At 41.0% G+C, this 18,012-nt stretch overlaps 3 protein-coding genes across 10 annotated transcripts; 2 read left to right on the top strand and 1 right to left on the bottom strand.

Annotated features, from left to right (window-relative positions):
- Window positions 1-112: 112 nt before the first annotated feature.
- On the bottom strand, window positions 113-10,100 carry LOC117566968 (DENN domain-containing protein 5B). Of its 5 annotated transcripts, none has more exons than XM_034246626.2 (16): window positions 10,031-10,100; window positions 9,124-9,664; window positions 8,951-9,060; window positions 8,093-8,502; window positions 6,701-6,990; window positions 5,557-6,631; window positions 5,290-5,496; window positions 4,361-4,583; window positions 3,418-3,763; window positions 3,231-3,360; window positions 2,921-3,171; window positions 2,693-2,838; window positions 1,810-1,928; window positions 1,237-1,613; window positions 951-1,173; window positions 113-891 (listed from the first exon to the last, which is right to left on the bottom strand). In XM_034246626.2, exons 2-16 carry the CDS (start codon window positions 9,512-9,514, stop codon window positions 696-698), a joined length of 4,494 nt encoding a protein of 1,497 aa, XP_034102517.1. In that variant the 5' UTR covers window positions 9,515-9,664; window positions 10,031-10,100; the 3' UTR covers window positions 113-695. The 5 variants fall into 5 exon arrangements, with proteins under 5 accessions (XP_034102517.1, XP_034102516.1, XP_034102515.1 ...); XM_034246625.2 differs by having other exon boundaries at window positions 9,829-10,085; XM_034246624.2 differs by having other exon boundaries at window positions 9,836-10,085.
- A 615-nt stretch (window positions 10,101-10,715) lies between these two features.
- LOC117566970 (R3H and coiled-coil domain-containing protein 1) lies at window positions 10,716-15,739 on the top strand. Of its 2 annotated transcripts, XM_034246630.2 has the most exons (10): window positions 10,716-10,887; window positions 11,865-12,035; window positions 12,110-12,252; window positions 13,136-13,355; window positions 13,587-14,088; window positions 14,172-14,351; window positions 14,417-14,701; window positions 14,766-14,955; window positions 15,013-15,252; window positions 15,316-15,739. In XM_034246630.2, exons 3-10 carry the CDS (start codon window positions 12,219-12,221, stop codon window positions 15,363-15,365), a joined length of 1,701 nt encoding a protein of 566 aa, XP_034102521.1. In that variant the 5' UTR covers window positions 10,716-10,887; window positions 11,865-12,035; window positions 12,110-12,218; the 3' UTR covers window positions 15,366-15,739. The 2 variants fall into 2 exon arrangements, with proteins under 2 accessions (XP_034102521.1, XP_034102519.1); XM_034246628.2 differs by lacking the exons at window positions 10,716-10,887; window positions 11,865-12,035; window positions 12,110-12,252 and adding an exon at window positions 12,876-13,020.
- Window positions 15,740-16,160: 421 nt separating this feature from the next.
- On the top strand, window positions 16,161-18,011 carry LOC117567519 (peroxiredoxin-2). 3 transcript variants are annotated; one of them, XM_034247565.2, is made up of 5 exons: window positions 16,161-16,270; window positions 16,770-16,954; window positions 17,158-17,275; window positions 17,340-17,745; window positions 17,804-18,011. In XM_034247565.2, the coding sequence occupies exons 2-5, from the start codon at window positions 16,789-16,791 to the stop codon at window positions 17,852-17,854; spliced, it is 741 nt and encodes a 246-aa protein (XP_034103456.1). In that variant the 5' UTR covers window positions 16,161-16,270; window positions 16,770-16,788; the 3' UTR covers window positions 17,855-18,011. The 3 variants fall into 3 exon arrangements, with proteins under 3 accessions (XP_034103456.1, XP_034103455.1, XP_051860877.1); XM_034247564.2 differs by lacking the exon at window positions 16,161-16,270 and adding an exon at window positions 16,309-16,592; XM_052004917.1 differs by lacking the exon at window positions 16,161-16,270 and adding an exon at window positions 16,364-16,381.
- Window position 18,012: the final 1 nt, after the last annotated feature.

The raw sequence follows: 18,012 nt of genomic DNA, 5'->3' as shown, positions 1-18,012 counted from the left end.
TAAAAATGTGTTGCTGTCTTTTGTATATATTTATTGACACTCAATAACTTGGTAAATGTTTTTTTTTGGCTAAATGAAATATAAAAAATAAAGCTTTATATTAACATAAAACACCATTTAAGATTAATCTCTATCTTTGTCTTAAATTCAATAATAATATCATAAAATTGACAATATTCGATAATGTATAAAACAAAATTCTTTGGTAAATATCAACTAAATGAAAAGCTACCTGTTTGAAATAAAAAACTCACTAACTTAGGAAAATTGACCGAGATAGTGTTAGAGAGATGATATATAAATATTTTGAGTTTTGGAATATCTTAAATGCTAATAGCTACGCAGATTTCATATTGAACAACATTTTAGAATTCATTAGAATAAACGACGTTTCTTAATTGCACACAATTTTTTGTTCAACTTTGGCTTCACTTTTTGACTTGGAACACTTGGCAAGCGTGTGGATGGCAAGTGATTGGATTAGGTTAAGGTATGTTTAGATTTAGGATTAGGTTTCGAAGGAGGGCAAGTCTTCAGCTTACATAAAACTAACAACGAGAATATTCGAGTCGTGCGTTTCCAAATGTACTTTAGGGCAGATATATGTATGAGTATTCTTCTCTAGGTCACTGGTTGCAAAATGTCTGTGGGTGTGAGAGTGAGTCGAGTGCTTGGGAACCGATTACTGACGCTCCTCAGCACTGTGATGGAATGCGTATGCCCTGGGTTATGGAGTTCTCCAACACAATGTGGCAATCATCGAGCGGCTCCAGTATCTGGATGAGAAATGTCAAAAGATTGCGTCGACGCAAAAAGCTTTCCTCCTCGTACATCTCCTGAGTGACCTTTGTCAGTGCCATGGGTTTAATTAGGCGAGTCAACAGATGTTCTCTATATAGAGTACAAGTATTAAATCATTACGTGAAGTGCAATAAATCACAAATAATTACCGCAAACTGAGGCAAATGAGCAGCTGAAATTTGCCATCTTTGCCCAGCGTGCTCGCTGTGCCGTTGATCTCATCCATTAGCTGGACATAGAGACGCCAAATGCTGGCCACCTCACGACGCTGCAAGCTGTTGCAGCTGCCATTGCTGAAGGAGGAATCCATGCTGGATGCCGAGTCATCTAGTTCCTGTTGCAGATTCTGTTCAAACAGCTCTTTGATTTTCGCTGCAAGGCAAAGAAACATTTCAATTAAGAAAGGGAACTTATAAAAGAACATCGTTTGCTCACTAAAGTAATCCCAGATGTAGAGATTGCGACCAAAGAAGCGCGACGAACGGAAGCCACAGAGAAAGACCTGCTCCAGGCATTTTACCAGTCCATCGTCGCCACACAGCAGATTCGTCAGAGTGCCCACATCTCGATCTCTACTCGGTTTGTAGTGCCACTTGACAATCACATTGACGCAGTTGCCCAGCTGATGCTGAATCTCCGATGGCGCAATCGATTCCTGTCGCTGCACACTGGGACTTCGTGTTCGCGGTGGCGTTCGTGTGGGCGGCACCAGCTCCGCGTTCTTGACGCTTGTCGAGACACGTTGCCCGACCAGCAAACGCTCCGTTGAATCATCATCCACGCCCTTGCCCAGCCAGCGGCCACAAGGGAATCTGCGAGAAACGATAATTACGTATTATGTATTTCGCGGAAACAGACAAAGTTTTTTGTATCTTTTTTTTTGGGGGTCATTAATTAGTGTAGTCACATAATTATAAAGAGCTCAAAGTTCTGGCCACTTAACCGACTCGAAAAGTTGCGTAATTAAATGCTAAGTGGCGATGACTGGTTAAGTGGCCAATGACTTACTTATAGGTGTGTCCGGTGACCTCATTGCGCATCACCACCTGCTCCACCAGCCACTTGTGGCTCTGCCCCGAATTGTCGTGTCCTATGCGCATCGTTGTCAGCAGACCCAGATTTTTGTACTAAAAGTGACAGAAGTAATAAATTTAGTAAAATATTAAATAATAGATTGATAAATTTTAAGAGTTGGGTCATATTTTTATGAACCTAGTAAAAATTAGATCATATTTTTATGATTCGAGGAACTATATTCCATATTTTTAGGGTTTTATTATATAATAATAATCCATATTATATTATACAATAGTGTTTCTTAGTTTTTATTATTATATGATAATCCATATTATATAATAATAATTAATTGTACACTATGGACTATTATTATATAATATGGATTATATCATATTTCTATGAACATAGTAACAATATTCCATATTTTTAAGTTTAGTCTAATATAAAAGTGTTTCTTAGTTATAGTTATTATATAATAATAATCCATACTATATAATAATGAGTAATTGTATACTATTATTATATAACATAGATTATCATAATATAATAATCACAATTAAGAAACACTATTATATTATTTTAAGCTTTAAAATATGGAATATCCTTACTCTGTTCATAAAAACGTGATCAAACGTTTAAAAAGGAATTCAAATGGAATCATTATTTTGCAATTTTAGTAGCTAATTTAAATTACAAACTTCAGATTTAAAAAATATATATATATATTACAAATATTACATTATATTTTCGCAAAATCTTTCTCATTTTTGTTTGATTTCTATGAGATGTATAAGTCATATCTTGAGTCCCTGACCTAGGTAAGCTTAAAAAAGCATTTCTACTATTTCTTACTACATAATAAATTGCAACTTACATGGAAGATGAACTCCAGCGAACCCTTGGGCACGGGCACACGCTGCGTCTCGTTCATGGTGCCGGAGACCATGATCCACACATTGCTCGAGGTGTGATAGGAGCCGTATTTGCGCGAGGGGAAGATGACAACGCGATAGGGCAGCTCTAAGTTTGGGGTGGAAGGGCAACAAAGGGTTAAAGAGTTAGCACCAGAGAAAGAGGCTAAGAGGACGCTAGCGACACCTACTCGTTGTGGGATAGATGTTGGTAAAGCTAAAATAGTCCACGGTATTCAGCGTCAGCAGATGATAGAGGAACTGCTCCTTCTCCTCCTCGCAGCGCAGAAAAGCGGAACGTTTGTAGAGAGAACGCAGCAGACTCTCATCCGAGAGCAGAGTGCGAAAGTGACGCGAGAGCAGCTTCTTCTCCAGAGACAAACGCACCCAGGCGCGAGTGTAGCCAATGTGCGTCTTGATGTCGGCCATGGCCAGCACGTTTCTAGTGAGGATTGGTATTAAAATTAATATAAGAAATGATTTAAAGCTCGCTTAACTCACTTGACATCAAACTCCAGCGATTCGGGCAGCGGACAAAGCTGTTCCAGGCCCACAAACTTGTTGCGATCTCGCGATCGGCTGCGATTCGGACTCGGCGGACTCTCAAAATCGGTTTGGAATGTGGACAGATCTAAGAAGAGTAAGAGTAAGGATTATAGAGTTCTTTTAAGCATGTTCTTCTACTCACAATCCATGCGCTTTCGCATAGCATTCCAAGCGAGTGCTGGGGATGCACTGGCTATGTTCATCTTGCTGCTGGGACTACTCGAAACTGGAGTCGATGGCTCCACGCTGTTGCTACTGTTGGCGGCACCACCGCGTGCTTCCTGCAACTCAATGTAGGCCTGAAGATGCGCCCAGAGTGCGGATTTGCCTTGCTTATTCTGCAGTCCATGTGACCAAATCTTCTCGAGCAGATCACACATGCTGGCAATCAGCGTGTTCTCCTCGATGCCGTCGCCTTTGAGGCCCAGGGCTACAGCTTCGTTGCCCATCTTCTCCAGCAGCATGCGCTTCGTCTTCGACTTGATGTCCTGAAAGAAGAATGAATGAAAATTTAGTGGGTGAGGTAATAAAATAAAAAATAAATTTTAGCTGAATTTCGTAAAAAAAAATATTGATAAAAAGGGTGTTATTTTTAATCATCACAAAAATTAAAAAATAAATATTATATATATTTGTCAAGTATTATTTTTACATTTCAATTATGCACTAGATAAATTCATATATTAAATCATTAACCATTAATTTTCATTCATATTGAAATATTTTAATAAAAAATAGAGAAACCAGTTAACTATTATCATAATAGCAAAAATGAACGAGCTATAAGAATAACCTTTTTTAATTTGTTTCAATTTATGATTTTTTCCAGTGTATTCCGTAAGAGAATAACCGATATTTAATTATGTGTATTTTTGTAAGAGCTTGAATTATTTAATTTATAAAATTTTACTATTTTCTGAAGTTAAAAAAAAAAATTTAACTAACTTTAACTAACCATTTGTCATTTAAATATAGATTTAAAAGTAAATAAATAAAAATTTTAAATAAAAATAAATTATTCTGATTATCTACAAAATTTTCGTTTTACTGTTATTTCTTTTTTATTGAAATGTTTGGGAGCTTACCTTCAGTAGCCTTTCCACAAATGTCCAGTTGGCCTGGGCGATGAGTGCTGGACTCACATCCGCCGTGGTGAGATTCGCAGAAAGTCGATTGATGGCCACATTTGAGTTGGAATTGCTGCCTCCACCTCCACCTCCGGTGCTGCTATTCGTGGGCTTCTGATCCAATGAGATTTCCCGGGCACGCCATTTGTTGCCATTCTTGACGCGCCGCAAGCTGTTGCCTCTAGGGTTTTTGGTAAGCGATTTTGTTCGATTTTATTGAATGAAGGTTAGCGGCATGAGATTTGAAAGAGATTAGTGCAATTTCGATGGGAGGAGCAAAAGAGAAATGCAGAGAGAGAGAGAGAGATTTGGGATTAGTGGGGGCAACTGAGAAGTTGAAACCAAATGCAAATTGGGAACAGGATTAAAGGGGGAAAACAATATTTTGGGCAGATGTGCATGCGGTGCGAGAAAAGAAATTCATATATATATAAAGACAAATGTAAAAATATATATTAAAATTAAAAAAAAAAAGAAACGAAAGAATATTGAATACGTTTTCGATTTGTTTTTTGTTTATTGCTAAGAGCTGCAATTTATTGGTTAACGAGTTAATTGCAAATAATAAATTAATGTACAAAAGACGCGGATAAATTAACTAAATCAATTAAACTTTAATTACACTAGTAGGTGAATTGTTGTTAACTTTTTGCATTAATAAATAGAGAGAATTAAATCAAATAGCGTTTACTGGCTAAAACAAAACAAAACTAAACTATGCTAATATTGGGTTAATATCAAGACGATGTTGAGGAATTATGCAACATGATTTGTTTCGGGGGGATAACAATAATATTAGTGCGTGGTTTCGTAGATGGATGGATGTGGACTGAGAGCTGCAGGGTAAATTTTGTGTTGTGTTGTGGTAAGTGAAACGAAAAGACTACCTCGAGGCGCACTCCTGATTCAGCACGCCCTTCTCGAGCAACGGGAAGCTGCGAAAGTAGGCGGCGCGATTCGAGAGAATCTCGCTGGGCGGCGTCACCTCAATGTCGATGCAATTGAGACGCTTCTCGAAGCCCTGCTGCGCATCCTGGCTGAGCACACACGGCTCATAGCTGGTGGCGCAGATCATGTTCTCGCCATGCCGACGTCTGAAAAGGAAGTGAATTTAATAAGTTTGAAGTTCAATCAATATCTGTATAATATACAACCTCAACAGCTTGATGCGCTGATCGAAGAGCTGCAGCTGCTCGTCGGGCTGTGGCTCCCACATGGCCAGAATTTTGTTGTCAATGAGCGTGGCAAACATTTGAGATTCTAGAAAGCGCGCCAGAAACGCACGATGATGCTCCGGCTGATCGGACAGAAATGATGACTTATCAAAGTTCTGCAACGTTTCGCGATTCGACAACCATTCGTCCTTGGCCTGATTGGGATAGATGACAAAGTATTCGTAGGCATGAAACATGTGCGCAAAGCGATTCAAGAAGATCTCCCTCAGCGAGTTATTGATGCGCAAATCCTGATAGTATTGATCCACGGCGGAAAGCTTTTGTTTCTCCGAGCGACGCGACAACGAGCCCATGCGCGATGGCGGCAACGTGGCGTCCACTGCATCCACATCATGGTAAATGCCCACGGGCGACGAGGACAACGACATCGTTGGACTTCCCACCGGGGATCCCGATGCTTGTGCCGCTCTCATGCCGCCCTTGCGTCGCAAAAAGTCCGCAATGCGCGGCACATGATCAATCTTCGAGGGATGCGCCACCAGTGGCTGATAGTCCACTCCTGGCAGCTGTCCAGGTGAACCACCTGGCCCACCCAGCGTATACACCGTCTCCTGCAGCTGCTGGAAGCGCTCTTTGCTGCGCCTTGCCGCCTGCAGCCCGTTGGGCAGCGTGCAACTGGAGATCATGGCATCGGCGCCGCCACGCATTCCATAGCCATTCTTCAGGTTCGGTTCCTGGGCGCGATCCCGTTCAATTTCAAACTTGTCCAGCACCGAGATAATCTCTGCCATAAAGTCCATCTTGTGGGGGAAGATGGGCAACTCCTCGGGTAGCTGTATGTGCTTCTTGTCAATGTCTACAAAGCATAACGCCGCCTCGCTGCCAATCTTATGCGCCGCCTCGCACTCTGCGTGCAAACCCATCACAAAGGGAACGGGTGCGTCCAGAAAATGATGCAGTGCAGCGGGCAGAATGGGAGCATACACATGTGGCCAAATAAAAGGAAACAGCAACGAAGTAATGCACTCGCCCACAATCATCAATCGCTGGTAGTCTGCCAAATGAAAGGAATGTCATTAGTTTGGTGTACTTAAAGAGAATATCCAAAGTTTCCTAAACTCACCCGTTGAGCGCAGCAGCACCTGACTCTCGAGGAGCACACAGGTGAGCAGCTGGATGACGCATTCCACTCCCAAATAGCTGAACAGCAGACGCAGCGGAAAGTCCAGCAGCGGCAGTTCAGTGGACAGCGATGGACGCTGCAGGATCAATGCAATCGCGGCCAGATGCGGTTCCATGGGTGGCAAATAGACGCGTATGGATTTGCCGGGCTGTGGCAACATCACCTCATACAATATGTTGTAGACATACGACTCGAGACTGATGCCAGCGCCAGGCTGTCGTGGAAGACAACTGTAAGAAACAGTAAAAGAAAGAGTATAAATTTAATTATTATGCGAAATCTAGAAATAGTAAAAAAGAAAGTATATATAAATTTATGTGATTTAAAATAAAGAATTTTAATAAATTATTCACACTAATAGAGAAAACTAGAATACAATAAACCTCATTAAAATTTAAAAATATGAACTGGGATTAATGCTTAATCATATAATACTTATACGAACTTAATTTTCTTTCAATCATAATTTGTGAGTAGAGCATTTTTAATCTGAAAAAACAATCTATTCCTACATAGATTTGACAGTTGATGTCCGAATCATGGTCACCAAATTATAATAACCTTATAATTTATAAAACCCTCCCACACATAAGGTACAGGAAAATCATAAATATTTGTATTAAATCATAACTTTTGTTGATTGCTTCTTAGTCAATTATCCAATGACGAGCTACATTTCAAAATAAAACCAATATAACACTATACTATATATAATACTTATTTAATCATAATAGTTGAGGATAGTGATTCAAAATCACTAAAAATAATCATTCGTACATAGACTTTTCATACAGGAAAAAAAATTAATGATGTCCAAATAGTCTTTATTCATCTCCAATTCATAACAAGCTTCCTCACAAGGTATAAAAATCATAAAACCTTGTGTTAAATCATAACTTTTTCGGAGGTAATGCCGTCAAAATTGATAATAAATAAAATCACTGTCAGATTAGATAGTTAGTATTATCAGAATGTGTTAAAATTGGATTGATAAGGTGATGATGTGAAGAGTAGATGTCTAGCAAGAGGCTAAGCAAAAGTTAACATAACAAAAACTGAGATTCATGACGGATTTAAGAAGTCAAGTTAAGTCGTACAGCAAAAGACGAATTTACAATTGACTTTGATAGTTTTACAAAAAAATATAAATTAAAATAACCATAAGCAAAGGGAGCTTATGCTCCAACTTTAACAATTTAAATGAAATTCCAAGCCATCTTCGACTAATAAACGAAAACACTGTCACAAGTGAGAAAATAACTCTTCTCAATCTAAATACATGAATTACTAAACTATGCCAAAAATACATTTCCACTCCATTCGCTCACTCACCGATACAAGTTCTTGAGAAACAGCTGGGCGGCGAATGCGTAGGGCGCTTGGCAAATCAATGAAATGCTCTTGGCCACAAACAGTTTGTCCTTGCTGATGTCGTAATAACTCTGAGCCGACTGCGGCGCCTGGCCGGCAACCTTGAAGTGCCTGGGCAACGAACGACTCACGGGGCCATCCTTGACGCGGCTCAGCGAATGCGTCTGCTGGCCATTCGATAGCTCCGTGATGAACATGGACTGCAGCGTGTGGATGGCCCCGCAAATGTTGCGATTGCGTATCTCCTCGTAGAAGACCAAACTGAAGCCATAGCAACGTTTGCCGTCCTCGCGTGTCGTCGCAAATGAATGAAACTTCGGCTCAATGTTGTGCTTCTGTGTGCGAAAGCGCAATCCTTGGGGCAGCGACAACTAGAGCGGAAAAACAAAGACGAGTTGGGGGGTAATTAATGAGCATATTAATGGGGCAAACAAATGAAGATACTTAGGGCAAGAACAATGCCAGCGATTCATCGATCAACATCGATCTTATAAAGCAATCAAGAGCCAACAACACATGTCTAGATTTATATACTATGATAACCAAATGCGAGTGTGTTTGCCGCGCTTGCTTATCGTCGTCGTCGTGGTCGTCTGCCAATGTGGCATCAATTAAATGCCGCTCGCTCAAGCATGAATTTCATATTTACTGTGTATGTGGAGAGGGCACTTGAAGCTGGACCCCCTCGTTTTTTTTTTTTGTGTTTTTGACGTGGCAAGGGAGAAAAACCGATCGCGTCATGCCACGCAATTGAACTTAATTGATGCCTCACCCAACATGCAGAGTGCAGAGAGAGAGAGAGGGTAGGGGAATCTTTACCATGCAAATGCCGTGTGCATCAAATGGATTCCAGGTCACATGCTCCGGATAATGGGCCAATGGTTTGCTCTTGTACGCACGATCCAGCGGCGAACAATGCAGATTATCGCCTGACCAAGGAAATTCACAATTAGTAAGAGATTCATTTAAAGAAAATGCAAAGGAAAACTTACCTGCAAAGCGATCGGGCTCCAGGCCCGTGTCCAGATCCAAACCGCATATCACAAAGTAGTCGGCAAAGCGCGAGAATTGCGGATCCGCATCGCGTTTCAATTGATTCAACTCGGATTGTTCACCAGGCGATTGCGGTGATTGCACCATGGACACCATCGAAGCTGCTGTTGTCGACGCCGTCGTCGTCGTTGATGTTGTTGTTGCAGCTTGTGCTGTTGAGCTGCCATTGTTAGTGTTACTATTGCTATTGTTAAGCATCAATTTGGACAGACGGCTGGCAACATTTTCACGCGTCGTCATAATTTGTTTGTCTGCTTGTGTTGTTGTTGCTGCTACTGCTGCTGCTTTTGTCTTCTTCGTCTTCTGCGTTCGCTGCTCCAAATCGTTCATCAAACAAACGCCTCCATGTGTGTGTGTGTGGTATTCGTGTGTGTGCTCGCTTTAATATTTGAAGCTGTTTTTTTTCTTTTGCTTTTTGCCACTTTCCAATTTACGACGACGACGTCAACGTCCCTGGCCCTGTATCAATTTTTTGTCTGTCTGCAATTATATTATTAATAGTTGTTAGTTACGTTTCGAGTGCGCGTTCCCTTTTTTGTGCTCAGTATGTGTGTGTGTGTGTGTGTACAGCTGTATATGTGTATATGCAAAATTTTCTATGCCAATGGCACAGTTGTCGTTGTCTGCTTTTCACCCCCACGCACCACGCACCAATAACACACACAACACTCTACTCAAAGACGCCTTCACTTCTTTCTATTGTTGTTATTGCTCCTCAGCTGCTGTTTGTTCGCTTTTTTTTGTTCTTCAACTCACACACAAACTCACTTTAAATTTAGACTAAGAGCAAGGCAAATTGGCCTTTATCTTAATTATATATAAATTTTTACATGCTCACAAACTAACAAGCAAACAACACTTTGTTTTCTCCCGTCGTCGTAGCCTGTGCGCTGTTGTTTTTTTTTTGCACTTTCCAATTTATTTTTTGCGCTGGCAACCCTAAGACCTATGCTGTCAAAAGCTGTCTGTTGTGTGCATAAATCAGCTGGTCGTTGCGATGTCGGCGCTGTTTGGATTTGCATGCAACAGCTGACAAACTGTTAGCACTCAATAGCTGAGAGATATAGCAGCAAATTTATTGCACATTTGCAAAAAAAAAGAATTCAACTGCATAAATTTATCTTATTTTTTCCGAAGTCTTAAATTGTTTATAAAAAATATGATTGTAAATTAAAATTTAAATAAAGACGAATGTATAGTGAGACCGTATACATAAAAATACTGTTAAATACTTAAGCTTTTGCGGTTCTCGTATTCTGATGCCGATTTTTTAAAAAAGCATTAACTTTTTACGGAAATCGGTGGAGGTGTATTGATTTATGAGAAAAAAATCTTCTAGACAACGACGAGATTTTATGAAAATCACGGAAACAACAAGCTGTTTAAAATTGTGCGCCTTTCTACACATGTGTACTATCACTACGAAAGAGTAACCAGATTTTTATTATTTCGGTATTAAAACATATATTTGTTTATGGTCACATCGAGTCAAATAAAACAGCTTTAGAAAAGCTCTTTTTTTAGAAACAAAAAGTCTGAAAGAATCGAATGTTGCGACATTGTCGCAAATAAATAATAAAAAAGCTGGAGAACGGCGAACGGAAAAACGCGTTTACGGCTAATTTAAGCTTAACCGATCAAGAATTTGTTTATAATGTTGGAATCGATATTGATTTGTTTTTAAAAAAGCGACTGAGTAGTGGGTAAGCAAGAATGAGCTCGTGTTCTTATTAGAACTTCTTTGCCACGCGTGTATGTGTGGGTGTGTATTATGCACACACACATGTGTGAGTTTGTAAGTGATTGTGTGTGCGCGTATGTATTGATGTACTTGTGTGGTATAAAAAGTCACAACATCGCAGCTGGTGGCGCTACAAAAGCAACAACCACAAAAATGACAAACATTACAAACTCCTTGCGTTGCGTCGTTGTGACATTAGAGACTGTCGTGATCCCTTCCGTACCTCGTACCCCAATTGTTGTCTTATAACAACGCGGAAATATGCAACAACGGGTCGATGCAATAATATTACCGGTTTGCAAATGCCACAAAATTCGAGTTTTCCCAGCTGCCCCACAACTGCAGCAGCAACAAAAACAACACAGTAACAACAGAAAAGACGACGAACGAAGCATGCAACTTTATTTTCCGCATTGCGTCTACGTCGTCGTTGGCGTTTTGGGGCTGGTAACACGGTTTTTTGGTTTCTGTGCTCGTTGTTTGCTCGTTTACCATGCAGTACGCGTTTAATAAACAATTAATCGCCATGCCATAAACAACAGCGTTCGTTGCGCACCATCAGCAATTTATTATTAAATTCACTTGTCGTTGCTCGCGTAGCAAATATATATTTGTTTTGGTGAATTTTTATTAGATGAATGTTAATTATTACAAGGTGTTGGTGTTGTTGCTGTGCCGTTTGACCCTCTGTCTCTGTCTTTGACGCGTTGCATAATAAGTTATTTACAAGTCGAGCTTTGCGTGCTTCTTACTCTTCGTCTACTTCCACTTGACGAAACAACCTGTTAGTGTAAGACAGACAGACAGACAGAGAAGGAGAGATGCTCTGCTCTCACACACGCACGCACATTTACTTACATCTCACACTCACAAATGTATTTCTATTAATGTATAACGCTCTCGTTTCTTCTTGTTCTTTGTTTTGGGGGGAAACAACAGAGTGCTGCTCTTTCCACCTGTGAACAATTATCGTCGTTATCTCATCCATCAAACATGTGAGAACTATCGGCAGCAATACGATCTTTTGACGTTTTCCGTGGGTCAAGGGCCCCATCGACGCACAGTTGTTTGTTTTCGCAATCAGCTTATCGATCCCAACGGTTTTGAAGCGTGAGTTAGTTTTTTTTTTACATTCCATTCCAACCCACTCAACTTAACAAATATTCTAACTGTAATTAACACAGCCGTAAACAGCAGCAGCAACAACAACAACAGCAGCCCGTGAAAAGTTGGCGTAGCAGTAACGGAAGAAGCAGCAGCGCGAGCAGAAAACGCGTAACGGAACTGTGTAAAATGGGCGTCAAGAAGCATATCAGCGAAACACCCTGTAAGTAGTTTGGTTGACATTAGCGGTATTCCGCATTCCGTAAACATAAAGTGCTGACAGCAATTATAACAACAACAACATAAAAAGAGTACAGAGAAATGGAAAACAGGTTGAGCTAAAATATCAGTGCAAAAACTGGTTTTAATCCCCTCATACACAAACAGCTGCTTTAATATTGAATCAGAATTCAAGTTGTTTAGCGAAGATACCACTTTGAGTGTGTACACACTTACACACATACATATTGCACGTAAATAATGTGCAAGTATTTGTAATAAAAAGGCTGGCACATTTGGCAAGCATTTGAATTGTTTGCAAATAGACAAAGAGCACACAAAAACAAAAAGCAAAAACAAAGCAAAACTGCAAAACAAAAACCAATTAATTATGTGTGTGCAAACTGACTAAAAATAAAGCCAAACACGCCGGTGAATGTACGTGCAAAGTGTGCACTCCTCCCACCCGTTAGCCAGCTCATACTTTTCGTTTACTTTGGTTCGGGTCACGCAGCTTTGTTCAAGGTCGCCCTCTTTCGCGAGCTGCTTTTTGGGTTGCATCATATGAGCGCGCTCTTTCACACGCACACGCATACACTATCTCTCGCACTCACACATAGCCTCGGCTCTCTCGCGTGCGCTATGCTCTGCTCGCTCACTTGTTGCGCGCGCCCTGTTGTTGTTCGTGTTGACATTCACGAAGTAGCGCACAAAGCGCAACAACATAAAATTGGGTCAACATTAGTGAATTTTTGTTTCTTTTTCTCTTGGCGTATGTACACACTTTTTTTTTGGTGTTTTGCTTTTTTGCCAAATGCGTGTGTTGCCTCATCTGATTCGGGGTTTGCTAATAAATCGCTGTTTATCTCGCTTCCTCTCTCATACAGTAAGCAAATCGAATTCTGTGGATCTCTATAGACCGCCTGCACTAAGAAACAACAGCACTGAGGAAGCAACCGTAGCATCAGCAGCCGCTGCAACGACGAACGAGACGCCAGACGAAGTTGTTGCAACAGAAGCAGAAGCCGACGCGGCACTAACAACAACCACAACAACAATAACGACATCGACAACTACCTCAAACGCTTCCAAAGGTTCACCCAACAGGTAGGCTATGGAAAAAATATTAGGCAACTACTTTATGTTAGTGTGTAATAATTTAATAGTTTTTCACTAGTCAAAGCTTAACTCATAAGCAATAAAATGTGCAATAATTGAGTTTTTTTTGCTTTGGTTCAGGCTATTTGCATACAAATGTTTTTTTCCCCATACGTTTTACGAAATTCTGTATGTGTTAATCGTTTTTACCTTTCTGTTTTGCTCATCTCGTTCGCATAGAGAGCAGCAGCAACAGCAACAACAACAAGCAGCAGCAACGAGACGCGAACGACGTCCCGACCGCGCCGTTTATGTGCCAAGGGCACGACGCAGTCAAACGACGCCGCCAACGACAACGACAACTGCAGCAACATCAGCATTACCGATGCCTATGCCTCTGCCGACGTCGCCGTCTCTGCCAACGCCAACGCAAGCAGTAATTGCTGCGTCTACGTGCAATCCACAGCTACAGTCGCAGCTACAGCTGGAGCCATTGGCATTGCCAGTTGTAGATACAAACCCGTCCAAGTCGGACGACAGCAACGCTCCATCGGCAGCTTTAACCCAACAACAGGCAAAACCCAAGAAGCCGCGATCGCGTCGTGAGCGTGGCAAGAAATCTGCAGGTAAATCTTTAGAGGCAGCTACGCTGCTTGTGATTGCGCCCAGCGAAAACCAAGCGAACCAAGAAGAAACCACCACGCCGACACCATCGCCGCCAGAAAACCACTGTGATAAGGAGGTGCGTTATCTACACAAGCATTGTTATCAGTAATTTCCACATCGCTTTTAACTAATCGAAACATTCGCTCTCCCTTCGTTCAGATGATGGCCGGAGCCCAACGAACAAAGTCTGGAGGCCACGGCAGTAAAAGCGGCCAGCAGCAGCAGCAGAATAAACAGCAGCAATCCCTGCGCATCGAAGATGCCAACAATGTGACAACAACGACTGACGATGCCAACAAATGTGATAATGAAGTGCGCGAATTGCAGCGAGCCTCCAAGGTAATTCACATCTTTTGCTCAAGGTTAAACAAACAAAATAAATCATCTGCGGTTTGTTTTGTTAGGAAATCAATCGCAGCAATCGTCGCATCATGAAACAAACCTTTGTATCCGACGTGCTGGAGATTCCCGATAAGATTGAGACAGCACCAAAGGTCACGGCCACAGCAACAGTTGCGACCGCGACGGCTTCTGCCGACAGCACCACCGAGGATGATGAGGAGGAGAACGGCGATGATTGGGAGAACATGTTCGATGAGAACGGCGACTGCTTGGATCCCAAGATATTGCAGGAGCTCACCGACTCCGTGGGCAAGTGCAAAATCGAGTTACCCAAAATGGACTATAGCGTAAGTAGAAACAGAAATTATAAAAAAGTTCCCCATAACTTATATTTATATACTTTACTTACAGGTTTACCATATTAAGCAATCACTACTAAATGAGGAGGAATTTCCGCACGTGCTGGAGATTTCCAATTTTCCGGTTGAATTCAAGACACCCGACTTGTTGATGCTCTTCTCCAAATACAAAGGCACCGGCTTTGACATTAAGTGGGTGGATGACACTCATGCTTTGGCTGTGTTTAGCAGTTCTGATATTGGTGAGTAGTTTGAGCTTGCATGTTATGTAAATAAATAAAATCAATTAAATTTAACAGCTGCTGAGGTGCTGACCATGGGCCATCCATTTGTCAAATTGAAGCCGCTGGCTGCGGCCACCTTAGAGTCCCGCCTCAAGGCCAAGAAGGCCGGTGCCACATCGCTGCAGCCGTATCGTCAGCGTCCCGAGACTTGCACAGCGCTGGCGCGTCGTCTGGTATCGGGTGCTTTGGGTGTTAAACTGCCCACTGCACCGGAGGATAGGGAGAAGGAACGACGTGTGCTTCGAGAAGCCAAAGGTAAGTCTTGTCTGCTTTGACAATAGTTAATATGATTTACAAATGCTTTTCTCTATTTCGCAGAACGCAAACTTTTAGCTGCCAAACAGCGTGACGAGGTCTGGGAGAGCTAGGCCTTTGCCTTCTTCGTTATGCAATACAATGCAAAACTTGCTGCAACATGCATTTTTCAGGGGCATGCCCCACATCAACTCTCACAATACTTTCTCAATCAAAGCTAGTACATAACTACGTATAATTGATAATTTTGCATACTAAAAAACCGTGTATTTTAAAATGTTCTCGCTTTCCGTGCAATCTGCATACAAATTTTTGCTCAATTTGTTGGAGTTTTTTGTTTTCGAAATTGCGAAAATGTCATCATATAATATTATACATAAAGTGCATATATTTATTTGTCGTAGAAAGTAAGCAAACAAAAAAAAAACATGCATAAATGGAATACCTACATGTTGTTTTAACTCCAAGCGTAAAATTTTATTTATAAGCGCAAGCAATTTATATAAATATATTTTAATAAAGTTTATAGCGCGTAAGTACAAACAGAAAAGTCAACTTTACTGTGTTTTGCAATTTTTTAATGATTGGGAATTATTTCGATGATAATAATCGGCGCAATTAAAATTATTGCGAAAGGGTTGTGAATATCGATATTGTTGAAATCGATCACACATCGCAACAAGTTGATGGTACATTATTGTGCGAGTATAGCAAGTCTATTAATTCTCTATAAATAAATTTGCAAATGAACCGTTTTTATTACGTATGCCCTTTTTTTTTATTAATTTACTTATGGTCAACTTATAATTAAGATCATTTTCAAAATAACTGTAATTATTATAAACAGAACTTCATTATCGTGCCAAGCGCAACACGACAACTTAGCACGAGACAAGCGATATTTTGCATCGACACATCGCTAGCCGGTAAGTGCTTGCACAGACATATTGTTTGGTACAAAAATCAACAGTCGGCGAGCCTGTTGAATTTAAAAGCTCATAATTGTTATAAACAAAAGGTAGACAGGCTGTGTAAACATATTTTTATGTCACTAAAGGTTCACACGCGGAAGGGAGAACAATCTACACTCATATATCGACTCTGCTTTGTAGTACTCTGTGAAATTCTCGTGAGCAAATTGAATTGAAATTATTTACAACACGCATAGTGCAGTAGCTGTGTTCGTTTTTATTCGTGTATAAAAAATTGATAAGATTCCCGCTTATCACATATAGTTGGTGTCGCCCCCCATCTGCAATCGCTGAAGACAATTGAACTGTAGTTGGCTCTTAAGCGAACGACCGATGAGGAGGCAGAATTTTTGACTGCGTGGCCAAAAAGTGCGTCCCTCGAAAGGGGAAATTCTAAACACAAATACACATACATATAATATGTGTGTTGGTGTGTGTGCTTTAAGGGGTGTGGGAGAAGTCAAAGGCGTCGCGTGTCGAATGAATATTAATGCCATGGCTAATTGCAATAATGTATTCACAAATATAACTGTGCTTTCTTTACAGCATTAAAACCAGTGAAAACATGAACAACAACAACAAAGGCTGCTTAGCCCTCATGCTGCTTCTGGCAGCAGCAACAACAATCAAGGCCGATGAAAATGAATCCTGCTATTCGTTTGCTGGTGGTTCCGTTTATCCCGCTGGCGATCCCAAGGGCGATCATCAATTGCAGTACACGAAAGCAGTTAGTAAGTACAGTGAATTCTCAATTTGATCGACACAAATGTTAGCACAATTTGTGTCCGGCTAATAGGGGTGTGATCAAAAAGGGGTAAAATATTTCTGAAAATAAAAGCGAGTGTCTAGCACAAATGTCCACTGAATACAGTTATCCGCCAAAGAAACTTTCTTAATTTAACATCAATCCTAATTCATGACATTTCTTTTTTAGTTTCGAAGCCAGCTCCTCCATTCGAGGGCACCGCTGTTGTCAACAAAGAAATTGTTCAACTATCGCTCTCTCAATATCTGGGTAAATACGTCGTACTGCTTTTCTACCCGCTGGATTTGTAAGTTACGCCACTAGAAGCACACATCTGGCTTGTGTTATAATCATTTCATCAACACTTACAGCACATTCGTTTGCCCGACCGAAATTATCGCATTCTCCGATCGCATTGCTGAGTTCCGTAAGATCAACACTGAGGTGATTGCGGCTAGCGTTGATTCCCACTTCACACACTTGGCCTGGATCAATACACCACGTAAGGAAGGCGGCTTGGGCAGTGTTAAGATTCCACTGTTGTCCGATTTGACGCACAAGATTAGCAAGGACTATGGAGTTTATCTGGAGGCTAGTGGCCATGCGTTGCGTGGTCTCTTCATCATTGATCAGCGAGGCGTGTTGCGTCAGATCACCATGAACGATCTGCCCGTGGGTCGCTCGGTGGATGAGACTATTCGTTTGGTTCAGGCCTTCCAGTACACTGATACCCATGGTGAAGTGTGTCCAGCTGGCTGGAAACCAGGCGCAGATACGGTAAGTGGAGAAAGCATTCGCGTAATTCCATCATCGAACTTGTATTTCCTTTTTGTAGATTGTGCCCAATCCGGAGGAGAAGACCAAGTACTTTGCCAAGAACAATTAAGCAGTGAAGTTGTTGCAAACTTAACATTCCCATCTTAAAAATCGTATCATTAATTAATTACATGACTGTTTGTAAATATATGCCGCACACAATTTGGTTTATATAAAATAGAATTTCTTTTATTATACAATAATTATGTCAAGAAAATACAGCATAAC

The sequence above is a fragment of the Drosophila albomicans genome, chromosome 3 (genome assembly GCF_009650485.2).
Source record: "Drosophila albomicans strain 15112-1751.03 chromosome 3, ASM965048v2, whole genome shotgun sequence".
In the NCBI taxonomy this organism is placed as follows: Eukaryota; Metazoa; Arthropoda; class Insecta; order Diptera; family Drosophilidae; genus Drosophila; species Drosophila albomicans.
Note: the sequence above shows the minus strand (reverse complement) of the source record. Positions and strands in the feature narration are given on the sequence as shown.

Coding starts and splice junctions, on each gene's coding strand:
- LOC117566968 (XM_034246626.2), bottom strand. CDS start 9,514: ATGAACGATTTGGAGCAGCGAACGCAGAAGACGAAGAAGACAAAAGCA. Junction 1,929..2,692: donor CGCTGGAGTTCATCTTCCAT/GTAAGTTGCAAT, acceptor TGTCACTTTTAG/TACAAAAATCTGGGTCTGCT. Junction 892..950: donor CTCATTTGCCTCAGTTTGCG/GTAATTATTTGT, acceptor TACTCTATATAG/AGAACATCTGTTGACTCGCC.
- LOC117567519 (XM_034247565.2), top strand. CDS start 16,789: ATGAACAACAACAACAAAGGCTGCTTAGCCCTCATGCTGCTTCTGGCA. Junction 17,276..17,339: donor CTTTTCTACCCGCTGGATTT/GTAAGTTACGCC, acceptor CAACACTTACAG/CACATTCGTTTGCCCGACCG. Junction 17,746..17,803: donor GGAAACCAGGCGCAGATACG/GTAAGTGGAGAA, acceptor TCCTTTTTGTAG/ATTGTGCCCAATCCGGAGGA.
- LOC117566970 (XM_034246628.2), top strand. CDS start 12,891: ATGCTCTGCTCGCTCACTTGTTGCGCGCGCCCTGTTGTTGTTCGTGTT. Junction 13,356..13,586: donor TCCAAAGGTTCACCCAACAG/GTAGGCTATGGA, acceptor TCGTTCGCATAG/AGAGCAGCAGCAACAGCAAC. Junction 15,253..15,315: donor TGTGCTTCGAGAAGCCAAAG/GTAAGTCTTGTC, acceptor TCTATTTCGCAG/AACGCAAACTTTTAGCTGCC.